We start from the raw sequence: 15,557 nt of genomic DNA on the forward strand, positions 1-15,557 counted from the left end.
AATAATAAATATTTTACTTATAAGAAAGTGGTACGTATAGATCGATCAATTAGAGCCTACAAAGTTTTATTGATATATATTTGAGATGTTACAATTATATTATTAAAGTTCCGTTTTACGGGGAATGGAATCCAGGTATTCCAAGTTATATGCCAAACTGGATAAAAACGGAGTGATTTCTGTAAAGCAGCCACAACGTTTATATTATTTTGTAATTGCAAACGAATTGTGAAAATACATTTTTTTTTAATTTCATGTTAATAGTTTTATGCCAGTTTCAAGTAAAACTTCACGCGAGAAATAATAAAAAAAACACATGAAAAGGAAACAAATAAAAATACATTTTAAACTGATGCAGTATTTTTCTCCCATATAACATTTACAAAAATAAATAAGATACACTTAAGAAGGTATTGGGAGACTGGTTTCCAAACTGAGTAAGAACCTATGATATGGATAACCAGGCTTCCACAGAAAGTCATATTAAGTGGTAACAAAAATTACATACATAAATGGGTAGGCAAACAAAGGAAAGAAAAAAAAACAAAGCAGTCAACTAGTTAGTTAGTTTAATAATACTTTTTAATCATCATTTCAGGTGTTTGGCATAATACTAACACTGCTATTTGAGTGGATGCTGGCTGACATTGGCGATCGCTGGGCTAACTTGACTTTGTGCGTTATTTTGGCAGTTGGAACTGTCATCACCGCGTGTATTCGATCTGACTTGAGACGTCAAGCCGCGCAAAATAAGGCTTAAGTTTTTTATAATAATTTTACAAGCTTGAACATAACGTTAATTTAATTATGTATACTCGAAAAGATTGACTTTGAATGTAACTCGAGCGTGGAATATGCAGTTGTCTAAAATGTTTATAAATGTATAAGCTATTCGATTAGATTGCAAACCTAATTAATACGTAGCGGTTTCTTATAACATAATCCGCTGTATAGACTTAGACGTAAACTAGGTACCCCTTTTAAAACGAAAGCTATCGAGAGGATCTTCAAAATGTCGGTCTATTTTATATTACATAACATATCAGGACAATAAAGGGCCTATTTTTTAAATATATGCAGCTAAAGTACCATGACAAATATTAATACTTAGTTTTATTTAAAAGAAAAGCAAATTTGTTATAATGCTGAGTGGTGTGTGTGAGAATATTTATTGAACTTTAATTAAAAAATGTGACAGAAAAAGGGCATGGCTGAGGGTAAGATTCAGAGTCGAGACTTGGCGCGAACTCTAGGAGGCCTTAGGGTTGAGGTGATAGTGTGCAATCTCGATTTAGAATATTACCCTGCTTCCTTTAACACATTATGTGCTTTTTTCTCGGATCCGAGTGGAGCTGAGCGGTGCCGCCCACTCGGATTCGTGCGTGCGAGCCGTTCATTTTTTTAAACCATTTGCCATTTCTAGCTCTCGGATCCGAGTATTCGGCACCCAATATGCTGTATACCGACCATTTGGATCCGAAAAATGTTTTGTTTAAAAAAAAATATATACATTCATACATATTTTCAAACATTCATATTTACTCAATCAAAATTCACTGTAAAAGGTTTTGCCTTCCTGTTATTAATTTGTATCTATTGTTGAAGCAGTCAATTTATTAACATAGTTTAAGTGGAGTGGCAATTGTAGGCAACTCAGATATCGATAGAAAATTTTATAGTATTTTTAGAAAATCTTGGATCTTCAAATTTGATTGTAAATGTTTATACTGTTGTACACATCGAATTAACACTAAGTATACTTAACATACACTTCACGATGACAATAAAGACGTGGCTAAGTATACATGAAATGTATTTTTCGATTATAATTGAATTTAGTGTTGTAGAAGTGATAATCGGTGTAATGATTAAGAAAATAACTAACCAATTGTGACAATTTACATATAATTGGCGTATAAATTTCATCACCGTATAATACATATATGTAGTATCTGTGGTTGATGAGTGAGCAATCGTGTAAGGAGTATTAATTTTAAAAATTTGTTTAATAATATTCACAGTATTGTATGTGTTCGCGTTGAACCCTTAAAATGTATGTTAAGTAATGAATTGTTCATGCAAAACCATAATTTAAAATTGCATGTAAATACTCTGATTTTTCATTCCATAGAATTCTGATTTTTCATGAGTGTGTCTACTAAAAAAGTTCTCCACCGAAAAAGAAGAAATTTGGCCCATTTGAAAAAATGTTAAATATTAATATTTACTTACTCATGTGACCTAATACAAAAATAACAAACATTTCAATATATTGAATTAACTTTAATTTCTTTATTATATTCACTGCATACTAATTTCATGTTAAGTAAACCTTTTAAAAAAATAAAATTTTGTCTTTACTCGCGGTCTTTTACTGATTGTGATAAAAAGGTAACTCAGATCGCCGTAAAACCATCTTAATGTGAAGCACCGCACTCATTAAAAGTAATACATAGTATAACAAATAAAATGTATGTATAGAGTCAGATGTTCAGACTCGTATTGAAATTGAAAAATGTGCCCGGACAAAAAGGTTTTAATCTCTGACATGTCAAAAAATGATTTAGTTGTCAGAATTCTACGGAATTAAAATCAGAGTATTCTGAATATGAAGCCAAACTTAGTTTGGTAAGATGAAATCTTCTATTAGATTTAAAAAAAAATTAACAATTATACTGTACTAGCTAATCATATAGACGCTTGTCCCTCTTAGAGACATCCCAGTTTTGTGGGTAAAGAGATACTTCGTGGTACATATATACGTAAAACAATATATGTATCTTCGTATGTCTTGTTCACTTAGTAAATAGTGTAATATGTATAGAAATTAATAAACAGGCTTAAACTCGGCCTGCATGTATGTTTAGTTATTTAAATATTTGGTGTAATTATTAAATCTATCGAGCGTACTCCGTACATAGAATAATAATGAAATAAAACAGTATTTGGTCATGTCAAACTTAAGATATTTTGATATAAATAAAGCTAAGCCAAATGTATACTCAACTATATATAACACCACAGCGGTTTTCTAATATAACATATTGTGTTTATATTATACTTTTATTAACATAAGAATAAATATCAATGCACCATGAGCAGATTTAGCATGGTGGATAAAAATTTGATGCGCGCGCATTTTGACATTAGGTAGAATAACCTAAAAATTACTTGGCTTGGCTGAAAAATACTTATTCTGGGTGGAAATATACATTCCTTTACGTGAACTATAATTGAATTAGTTGTTGTACGTTATATAGACTTAATGGTAAACATAAACATCTGGCGTATTCATTTGAAAATGCATCTTCGTTTTTTTATTAAGAAAGGCTTGTGACGATAGTTACAACACGTAGTTGTGTTCTCTGTGATCAGATGCAGTATTAACAATATTTTATTTAAGTGTAGATTAAGTTAAGTTTTATAAAAAATATAGCATTTACGTGCATTTTTGTTCCTTTGCATTAATTTGTTATAAAATTTTAGATCATTGTTAGTATCATAAATTGCCAGTATGTAACACATTTAATGTGGAACATATAGTTTTAGTATTGCACTTCTAAATATGTTTTTCTGCTGTACAAGAAAATTATTTAAAATATTATGTATTTATATGTGGAAGCATCTTGTATACCACCTATAATGCACCTAAAACGTTTAAAACCACTCAAGAAGAAGCGACGACATGGTTCTAATACTTGCTACTTCCTTGAATTGTTCTATTGGCATTATATCACCAGTTAATTGTGATAAAGTTTTTTCGTGTGCCGGACGAACTCATTGAGATAGAACATGCTGTACAACCGTAGATCCTGTTTAATGTTACATTTGGATGTTATCAACGTTTATACTTTGTAATATGTGTAGGAGAAATATCGTGTTTTATTAATTTCGTAAAGTTGCAAGCGTACGAAGAAAAACAAGTAGGTGTTCATATTGAGTAGTATCAACTTCTAACAAATCGTATTTGATTAAACTAAGTTAAATTGTTATAATTTCATTTCAAAGTCTAAAAAGTTACTGCTCCCGTAAGTCAGAATCCGTTTTTGGAGTTCGAGAGTCATATTCATCAGGATCCTTCTTTGGAAACTGTTAGCATAGTATAATAATCAGAATTATAGTTTTTTTATTAACCTATAGTTTATGTCCAGGTTTCCTTTTGTATAAGTTATTTATGCATGCTGTTATGTATGTTTACATAGAAATAAGAATAATCATTAGTTACTGTAATGTTATATTATTGTAAATTGATATCAATAAATTGTTGCAATGTGTGCGTTTTTTCTTTTACGATAACTTTTCGTTTTCTATATTAAAAGAACATGCAAATAACAAAAACCAAAGCTTGGCCGCTGATTTATATATCTATTTATATTAATATTTGTTTTTGTATGCAAGTAGTTTAGTGTCTACAACATGCCTAGCGATTTTTTTGAGTTTAGAACTTCATTGACAGAAAGAGACGATTTTGTAGGTTGAAAGAAATATTATGCATAATGTTAGAAACTATTATTTTTAAATAGTTTCATAATACGGTGTTCATAACTAACCTACTCTAAAATTTCTCACTGAGTGAATGTAGGTAATTCTTTGAGAAATTAAGCATCTTTGAACTACTAAGCCAGCAACTTTGATTACACCCGAGATAATTGAGATTTCGGATCTATTCTTAATTTATACATTCAAGTTGTTACAAAAATCTAAAAGAAATTGACAAGATCTATCTACGCGTCTACGGTATTAGTCCTAGCTTAGATGCAGCAATAGCTAACCTCTACGTTATTATCGGTACAAAGTCATGATTAAGTATAGATTCAAAGTAAAACTGTCGATGTCTGAGGAGAATATTAAAATATAATTAACCCTTCGCCTTCCTGCATAACCTTATCCACGGGCACTCATTGAAAGCGCATTGTATAGTGAGGCAATAATTAGTAATCAGGTTATAAAAACGAACAATTTTTCATGAAAAGGAACATACCGCTATTTGCAACAAACTCTTAGAATTTCTGAAGCTAAACAATTTTTAAGCGAAAATGCTAATGTTAGTCATTTAGAATATTCATTTTATGAGACTAAAGATGGCAATTTGTGAAAATTAGAAAAAAAATAAACGTATATACATTATTTAGAGGACATCGATTTGTTTAATTCAAAGTAATGAATGAGTTGTGAGTCATTTGCAGTCTAATTCGTTTGACAAATGTGGTGTACGGCATTAAAAAAAACATAACACAGAGAAGATAACTGATTTGTGAATACTAAGAATCAGTATTGAAATCACGAAAAATCAGAGTACACAATTAAGGATCGGCCCGTGAAATATTATAAGAAAAATATGTAAATTAAAAGCGTTATTAAAAGATAATTGTGTAACACACGCGTACAAAAATGGGAAAATATGAAAATAAATTTATTGTTACGGAGAATGGAAATGAGTATAACACACATAAAAAAAATACTAGACCTTAGACTGAACTTCTAGTATGGAAAGGTATAGGATAAATTCTAGAAATAAATGGCACACCAATTTTATTTATTAGACAGACAAATTACCACAAACCTTACAAATCATATAGAAAAGCCGCAATAGAGACAAAATAATTAATAAGTCCTATTATCCTTATCCTTAGAAAGAAGAGGCCGTAAGTTCTTAGTTGAAAATAAAGAAAAAAAATATACATATTGTATAAACACGTGCTTGGTTATTTCAGAATTGAATAATGTCATTCTATAGGATATTGTACTATCTATTTAATGGCTATTAAGAAAATTATGTTATTTTTTTTCTTTTTTTTAAGAACAGGGGGCAAACGGGCAGGAGGCTCACCTGATGTTAAGTGATACCGCCGCCCACGGACACTCGATGCCAGAGGGCTCGAGAGTGCGTTGCCGACCTTTTAAGAATTTGTACGCTCTTTTCTTGAAGGACCCTAAGTCGAATTGGAAATACTTAATAATTGTTCTGAAACTGTTGTGTAAATTTTATAATTAATGATAATTAGCTACCTACAATTAAATATGCATTATAAATTGTGCTATATTTGAGATCTAATAGCAATAACTAAGTAAGAAACAAAAACATAATAAGAAATAAATTTTTAACGGCAGACTTACTGCGAGTGAAACTGCAGGGCATAGTAGATTTATAAAAACAATGTTTAACAATTGAAATGAGACAAAGCAGCATAACCTTCATCGCACAAGGCCTTAATTAGATAAACTCAAATAACAAGTGCTTAAGATTAATTTATCAATTGATGAACGGGTTCAATATTTTTTATCTACATATTTTGCAAGGTAATAAGCCAATATTTAACTGAATGGCTTTGTTTAATCCTCGTCACGAGGATCACGAGACAGTATAAAAAACGCCGAATTCAACTGCAGTGGAAAATCTTTTTTTTATAGAACAGGGGGCAAACGGGCAGGAGGCTCACCTGATGTAAAGGGATACCGCCGCCCATAGACACTCTCAATGCCAGAGGGCTCGCGAGTTGCCGGCCTTTTAAGAATTGGTACGCTCTTTTCTTGAAGGACCCTAAGTCGAATTAATTAATCTGTTTTAACGACATCGAAGGGACTACTAAAATTTGGTCGTAACAGCTGATGACGATGTTATTATGTACCTAATGCAATATAAATCATAGACATGATATTTATTACTAACAAAACATAAACACAGAAACATAGATATAAGAACACATACAAAATAACGATAATAAAAAAATGAGAGATTTAAATTTTTTTAAAGAACAAGGTGTGATTTAAGTATGTAATGCGTGTGAGCTGTGGTTGTAATTGACCCTGACTCAGCACTATGTTGAGGAGCAGAATGTTCCACAACGCTGGTCATTCTGCCATTCATTCTCATTTAATACTTTACCGAACTGAGGATCCATTTATGGAGGGCTGAGGTATTATTAATGGGTTCACTTTCTAACTAGCGAAAGGATATGTATTAGTTTACACTTACTGCCGGGATTACTCCCCTGAGTAAGCCAAATCTCTTAACGCGGGGTGGCCTCAAACCAAAAAAGGACAACCAATCAAACTTGTTTCTTTCCTACAAAAAAGGGTGCGACTTTATATGAACTCTACCCTATACATTATGTTGATTAAATTAGTTCTACAATACTAATGAATAGCTAAAACTAGCGTAATCTTCATTAACAGTCTTAGTGTTCAGCTTATGCCTAAATTCACTTAACTAGGTTTATGAACTCAAAATGTTCAGTTATCCAATCAAATAAAAACAAATATAGAATAAATTTAACTAATTATTTCTTGCTTTATTAAGTTAGGTTTTTTTGTTAATAATATGCAAATATATGACTTTACTTTCAATTACGTTACCGCAAATTATTAAGGTTATTATAGATAATAATCATTATATCGAATCAAGTTATTGACTCTTGTTTGTTTAAGTATGTAGTGCTCACGTAGACCTAAGACAATATTAAGACTATACATTTGACTTGATTGTATACTTAAAGGAAAATCAGGCATATCAAGCGTGCCGCGTGGTTAAACAATCATCTTAATAGATTTTGCATATGCGCAAAATTAACAGACAATGATTGAACTTCAAGGCCTTTTATAGCATTATAGTCAAGCCATAAATACTGGCATAAAACTTTTCGTTTTTCAACTTTTTAATAATTTTAAATTTAGAACACGTATGTATATTACGTGTTCTTCGATTTTGTGCCATTTCATATATTTTTAGTGTTCACTATCAAATTATCATCTGTAATGGGGTATTAAAGAAAATAGGATTGCAGTCGCCTTGCACAAAATGGATATGGAGCCATTGGTCAAATTCCAGATACTTGAAAAGCTTGGTATAAGACGTATGTTCGTATATCGTACAATCCGATAACCGATACGACAAAAAATCCGATACGATAACTAACTATACGACAACAACTTGTCTGTCGAAGATGTCCGATGTTCAAGAATTCGTTGAAACCCCATGAGGAAGCAAAAAGGCTCATCGTGAAATGAAGATTCCCGCTAGGACACGTATCATAAAACAAGACCTGAAACTCGGTTCTTATCGTCGATATACAAGACATAACCTACATCAATATTATTTACAATTAATGAGAGTGGATTGATCATTTCCTTAAAATATACCTTGGATTTTTCAGCAGGATTCTCGACTGACTTGAAACCAACGCTCCGGACTCTATAAGAGCTGAAGACTGGCCCATAACTAGCACAGACCTCAACCTTTTGGACTTCAAATTATGGTCAGTTTAAGAAGACCATCTGTTCTAAACAACACGGTGAAATTGAGTCTCTTAAAAAATCTTTGGAGCAAGCAGTGGCGAAATTTTCCCAGTGCGTAAAAGGTGCATAAAAGACCAAGGTAGCCTTTTTCGAATAGAATATTTTTGAAGTGAAACTTATTTAGAGGAACGTTTCTCTTTTAAGGAACGTCACGAATTATGCAGCGTTTTTGTCGAAGAAAAGGGAGTGAGCCATTGAGACAGATTGAGAGAGAGTGAGAAAGGGATTCAGAAAAAATACACGCTATTTTTGGATGTATTATAATAGTAACATATTAAAAGTTTAGATAGTGTGCTAATCTGAACTACATTTACTACTATACAGTGTGAATATAGATATACAAATACATGGAGTGATTATATACTGGTACATGATAATCTATTAGGACTTTTACCTTAGTATTAATTGATTTACAAGGAAGTTTCACGTACTTTTTTTGCTCAGACTGTAATAAATATGAAGGTGTAAATTTTAATATTGTATTACTCCATTAAAAAAATCAATTTTCATTTGTACCAGAACATATGACTGTATCACGTGTATTGTGAAAGAAAAGGCTTTCTCTCGATATTCACATGTCAAATAAATAGGCTAATTGGTATTAGTACGTTTAATATGCACTATAGGCTATATTACTATGATAAGATTTATTTGCAATTGTATACAATTAATATATTACTCGATTCAAGTTTGCATTACTCATAAGACGTGAGTGATATTGTGTTCGAGGTCAGAGGGTTGAAAAACTTGAAAATAATGAAAATTTAAAATGCAGTTAAACTCAGGCCGTCGCAAGACGCAGAGGTCGCACAACATGCGTGGTTTTTCTTAAATAAAATTATTTAATAAAACTACACAAGTGAGAATTTTTCTTGTTGGAAGTTAAATTTTAGCAGAATGGCGATTTCCACAAATATAGATATTATAGGGAGTGTTATGGATGGTGTGATTGACAACGGAAGTTTGGAAGTAAAGAAAATTCCTGTAGAATACAGAGTTTATCCAATACGATGGCTGGTTCTCTTCATATTCGTTTTGTACTCTGCCAGTAATTCTATGCAATGGATTCAGTACAGCATCATACAGGACACGGTTGTAAAGTACTATGGGGTGCCAGAAATTGCAGTGTACTGGACATCTATGATCTACATGCTCGCTTATATCCCTTTAATCTTTCCTGCTAGTTATCTTCTTGACAGAACAGTAAGTATAGCAATTGAATTTAATATTTAAATTTTATCGCAATATGCCCCATAATCCCGGAATTGTATGGTATGAAAGCTAAAAATACAAATTAATTATTATTGAAAAATTGTGGTGAAATTATTCTGAGTTTTACAGTTATTTGTAAAAATCTCTTAAACATATTTAGCATGTAGTTGATTAGTTCATTGTAGAAATGTGCCTTACAAATCAAGACATTTATACCCTGCTTGTAAAAACCATATTGAACCATTTTTTTCCTAACTTAAAAAATAATTTATTCATTTAAAAATTTAAACTTTTAAAATAACTTTTTGAAATAAAATTAGTTCAAAAACTAAATTAATCTGTGTATCAATATGTTATGTAAATTATTTAAACATATGTTCACCGTAACGAATTTTATTGTTAAGCTAATTACGACGTAAAATAAAATAAAAATTTACTTTTTAAATACAATGTCGAATTACAAAAAACATATATATGAGGAAGTCATTGCACTGCTCCATTGGTTATTTGCATACAACTTTGTGTATTTTGTTAAAAAGTCTTTACATTGAGGATAAACCGTCCTACGATCATAGATAAGTCACGGAATACATTTTTGTGTAAAACTTTGTGTGTGTTGTGCAGATGTTAGTCTTAATCTTATGCGGACGCAAAACAAATCTTTAAATGGAAGATAAATATACTAAGAAATATAATGCTAATTCTCTCCATATTACGACATCCTAAATGATTTGACCTTGCTTTGGATACACTTTTATATGGCACTATTTGCCTAAATCGTTCTTCCGTGTCTTTTAATTTCAAGATAAGTTAATCCTAATCTTTTCATGCTTATCTGGTTATTACGTTTTCTTACGTATACATATAATACATTACAATAGTCTATTTGAGATGAATTCAAAACTCTTTAAAATATTTGATTATGTTGAGTATTGGTAACAGCAAATTTAACATTCATCCGCCAAAATGGTTTTCTATACAAGATGGCGTTGCACCAACCTATAATAATTATGCCATGCCAGTTAGCATGGAAAAAAAACGTTAATGTTTTACGTGATATCATTTTCAAATTACACATAACACACATAATATATTACTGTTAAAGGTTGTGTTATTTTTTATGAATATATTGTTTGATAAAACTTAATATTATACAAAATATAATAACTAACCTTAAGATGTGATAACTAAAATATATTATTAAAAGGAGTCCCTTTAGGAAATATATTACTCGCATAATATATTTCGATCAAAATAGTGTCGGAGGAAATTAAACTCCAAATGGTATTAGGATCCGACTGGTCAAATGTTTACTCTATAGAAATAGGATAAAATAAAAAAAGATCTTAATGTTTTTTCTTAGTAAGTATTGTATTGGTTTATTGCTTGCTCATAATTGAAATATTTTAACGGTTTTAAATATTTAATATTAAATTATTAATTGATTCTCCTACATTACATGCGCATACACACACATACACACACTCACTTGTTCACTCATTCTTAATTTTTAACACTTAAATTATTATTATTTTTATTCTACTTTTCTTAAACTGTTTTCATCAGGTACTATGTACGGAATAATTGTCTTCTACTTACCCACAGCACAGGGCAAATTTATAAAACAATTTCCAATTGATTATTTTTATTTCCGTAATAAGGTTTCCTATTCAAAATGTAATTAGTTTTTTATCACATGTAACCACACCTAATTAGACTGGAGAATAGTTATAAGACTCACGGTTTGAATTATTACAATATACAATTATGTAGAACTCGTAAGGGAAAATTGCATAGGCATAGTATATAGAGTAGTAGGTTATATAAAGCTTTTTATTTCAGCCACTATAATAAATCAAGTGTGTAATCTAACAATGACCACTATATAAAATAATACTAGCCTACTGAATATTCTGTACACGAAGGGTTCAAGCGTCATCCACGTATATACCAATCAGTTTTGTGCTTTCAAAGTCGTACTTGTTTTTCTCAACAGTAATTAGCTATGGACGTATTTTGTATATATGACGGAGTGATTAATAGAAATGTATTTAAGAGCAAAGAATCACAGAAACGAGGCCAGCACCTAAATAATGATGGTGGAAGGAAGATCAAAGATTATGTCTGGAGTTTGGAAGGTAGTAAACGAAGGACAGGAACTGATAAAGCAACAACCGAGATCCTTAACTAAAAAGCGCGACCTGAGTTTTAACAAAAACAGGTCCTTCAGATTATAAAAATATAATTTTTGTTTTAAAATTAAGTCTACTACGTTGAGGTTCGACAAAAGAGCCTACTTTTTAAAGGCTACGGTTTGGTTCGACCAGTGGAGTAACAAAAGGGGGGGATTCCCGCAAAAGAGCCTGACGCTGTCGTGGGGGATTTCCCGTCCTATACTCGCGATCTTTTAATACATGATCCATGTCCTTATCATATAACATTTATTGATTTTTACTTTTATAAATTTATAGATATAGGTAGCAACATTAACAAATGAAATAAACGGTTTCATAATAATCCGGCAGTTTACACTAATTTTACTTGGATTTTATTAAATTACAGAAAATATAATTCTTGTTTCAGAATCTTCGAATAACAATAATAATAGGTTCTTTTGGAAATTGCGTGGGCGCCTGGTTGAAGGTCATCTCAGTTCGCCAGGATCTGTTCTGGCTTAGTTTTCTGGGGCAAACTGTATGCGCAATTGCTCAAGCATTTGTACTAAGCATACCGCCACGATTGGCTGCTGTCTGGTTTGGTGCTGATCAGGTATCATCTGCTTGCAGCATAGGGGTGTTTGGTAATCAGGTAATCACTTTATAAGATATTATTCCACAAAATAGGTGGGTAACATTGAAAATGTTTAGAACAGGCCGGTTAAAAACATTGGTAATGAAAACTTTTTGAATTTCAATTTTAGAACTGTTAGTAAATTGCATTAATTTGTCATTTGTTTTTGTGAATTGGCGGCAAATCTAAAACTCTTGATACACGTGAAAATAAACCTTACGCGATATAAAAATATAACACAAACATTTTCATTCATTTCATTCAGGTGTCAGGAAGCTTTGTGCCACATGGATTTCCCATAATTTAACCAACGGCTAGAAACACCATCATATGGTCTGGTGTCGCCAAATTTTGGATAAGTTCAACCCCTAAGGAAGAATGGGCCCACTACTTTTCTCAGTGGTTCCATCGAATGCGACGATGTGTAGAGAGGAACGAAGATTACTTCGAAATACAATAAAAGTATTGGAAACTTTCTATATTAAGCCGGTTTCACTTTCTAAACATTTTCAGTGTTAACTAGGTATCACCATTATTTAATACAACTATTACAAAGTATCTGGGTTCAATTTCTGGAGATAGCAAAAATATTTGTTTATATTCAGGTAACCAAACTCAGATATATATTGTTACATATATATCTGATATACATATGTTTATGTAGTAAAAATAGCTTGTAAATCGTACCAATTGACTTCGTTTCTTAGTAACGCTGTATAATCTGGATTATTAGTTCCAGGCGAACAATTGCTAGATTCGAAGATCACCTAAAAAGCGTCAACGAAAAACTGAAATCACGAATCAACAAATCCTATTCCCATTTGAAACAAAATCTATTTCAGCTAGGTACCGCCGTGGGATTCCTGATAACACCAATGATAGTCCGCGCACATGGTTCCATCGAGCAAATAGGAGAAGATTTTAAATTTCTCTTTTACCTTATCGCCAGCTTCACTACTTTACTCTTTGTTCTCATTATCTTATGTAAGTATATAATAAATATATTATATGTTTTAGACCTATGATGAGATGATACTATGGAACATCCTAAATAAATAATATTTATTAGCACCTTGATATGTAACATAATATTTATTTTATTTTGATAGTTTCAATACTTAAAAATTAATCTTTTTAAAACTATTCAACATAATACAAAAAAATAAGTTACTACTAAATTGATGCATACAATTCTGTCATTTCGACAACAGTTATTATATATTCCACTCCACAGTCTTTAAAGCAGCACCAGCCACACCACCTTCAGCAGCAGCAGACCAGGAATCAGCAATTGATTCAAACTTCCTCAAGTCTTTGAAGAATTTACTGACGAATCGAAACTACTTGATTTTACTAATCTCCTATGGCATAAATGTTGGTGTGTTCTATGCTATTTCCACGCTACTGAATGAATTGGTATTGAGATATTACGTGGTAAGTACAGTAACTTATGTCCGTTTTAATCGAGCAATAAAAAGTTAAACTTATATAAAATCTTAATAAATATCGACTGTCCTACCTATTTCACATCAGTTCAATAAAGAAACAATTACGTTATATTCTGGCTAAAAATGATAATAAAACTTTTTCCTTATATTCAGGGTAATGTTTGTTTATTTCAGGGAGCAAATGAAGACGCAGGGAGAATAGGCGTCGTAATTGTGGTAGCAGGAATGGTTGGGTCTGTTGTTTGTGGGGTGATCATAGACAAGACACACCGATTCAAGGAGACGGCACTTGCTGTGTATGCTGCGTCAACCATCGGAATGGTCATATTTACATTTACTTTGAACTGTGGATACATCGGTGTTGTATACTTCAGTGGCATTTTGCTTGGGTAAATTAGAAGTGTTTATATGTCTATTTGTATGACTTAAATATTTAATAATAATAATCTAGTGGTGCGACAACCTAAGTCGATTTGGTTTTTAAATACTATAGTGAGCAGCTAGATCCTCATAGAAGAGGTGCGCGTCAAAAAGTGTCTTAAAATCGCTCAATTGTAAAACAGCCAATGTTCGTCGATCGATGATGGTACATATTCACAGTATTGACTTGAGTAATCATCATAAAAGTTCCTTTCTAAATGTCCTAAATGTTAATGTAACTAAAAATAGATTCTATTGTTAAAATGAAATGTAAATTTCATTACAGATTCTTCATGACGGGATACTTACCTGTCGGATTCGAATTCGCTTCAGAAGTCACTTACCCTGAACCTGAGGGCACAACGTCAGGTCTGCTTAATGCTGGTGTCCAGGTTTGTAGCGTAATTATTATTAATAATTCTTTTCATAAATACATTTGATAAATCTTCTTTAATATTACAAATGAATGAACCTATATAAAATAAAGCTTAAATCCTGTCAATTATTTATTCAACATTGATTAGTTTTTACATACATGTTTTGTTTAGACATAGGGTTTTGATATCTAATCTATTTCGATGCAGAGATTGTTTGACGAGTGTGTGTTTAATAAAGCGTAGTAAATCGATATTATTAAAGCCTAAAAAATATTTTCAGGTCTTTGGTATTGTTTTAACCCTGCTATTCCAATGGATGCTCGGCACAATTGGGGACCGTTGGGCGAATGTGACTATGTGTGCTATTCTCGTTCTTGGCACTGTGCTCACAGCTGTCATACAGTCGGACTTACGACGTCAAGCTGCAGAAAAGAAAGAGCTGAAATAGGACTTCACTTCATTCAATATTACAATTTTAAGTGCTCTACCAGAGATTAAGTACTCGTTAATTAGTTAGTTAATCAGTAGAAAGAGTTTGAGAATCAGATTGTTCGGTGAAAGATGGGATAATATTGCGTCAGCAAACTAATCGACATAGATACATGTACTCAGTTAACTTACTGCATCTTAATCAACTGGCTGAATCTGCATTGTTTACTCTAGAATTCCTATAAAGTATACCATTACTTTACCATGATTTAAGTATTATTATTGCGTATTTCATTATTTTATTTACGTTCTTGTTTTTTGCACACACTTTCCTCAACTAGATTTATAGAAGTGAATTTTTTAGTTTAGAATTGTAAGTATAAGGCTTATTGAGACTTTTGTACTAAGCATAGTGAAGTATTTAAAAGCTGTAGAATTAAATTATATTTAATGGAATATACCATTATGTATACCTAATGAAAATTTGTATAATAAATTATTTTTCCTGTGATTTTATTAATTAACGATTAAACCTGACCCGACCACATATGGGTAAAAAGCGTAGATATATATATATATTTTAACA

At 31.6% G+C, this 15,557-nt stretch overlaps 2 protein-coding genes across 5 annotated transcripts in view; both read left to right on the forward strand.

Moving 5' to 3' along the window:
- Positions 1-4,274, forward strand: part of LOC110994962 (uncharacterized MFS-type transporter C09D4.1) — a 32,223-nt gene extending 27,949 nt beyond the window's left edge. For all 4 annotated transcript variants that reach the window (XM_045632651.1, XM_045632652.1, XM_045632650.1 and 1 more), the window contains one exon: positions 599-4,274. In XM_045632651.1, the coding sequence (XP_045488607.1) occupies positions 599-760 (162 nt within the window). In that variant the 3' untranslated portion in view covers positions 761-4,274. The remainder of the gene's footprint in view (positions 1-598) is intronic.
- A 4,699-nt stretch (positions 4,275-8,973) lies between these two features.
- LOC110994963 (uncharacterized MFS-type transporter C09D4.1) lies at positions 8,974-15,452 on the forward strand. Its single transcript, XM_022261896.2, has 7 exons — positions 8,974-9,498; positions 12,091-12,315; positions 13,140-13,281; positions 13,532-13,731; positions 13,920-14,134; positions 14,452-14,557; positions 14,823-15,452. Exons 1-7 carry the CDS (start codon positions 9,193-9,195, stop codon positions 14,988-14,990), a joined length of 1,362 nt encoding a protein of 453 aa, XP_022117588.2. The 5' UTR covers positions 8,974-9,192; the 3' UTR covers positions 14,991-15,452.
- The last annotated feature ends 105 nt before the right edge of the window (positions 15,453-15,557 follow it).

This window comes from Pieris rapae, chromosome 20 (genome assembly GCF_905147795.1).
Source record: "Pieris rapae chromosome 20, ilPieRapa1.1, whole genome shotgun sequence".
NCBI classification, from domain to species: domain Eukaryota; kingdom Metazoa; phylum Arthropoda; class Insecta; order Lepidoptera; family Pieridae; genus Pieris; species Pieris rapae.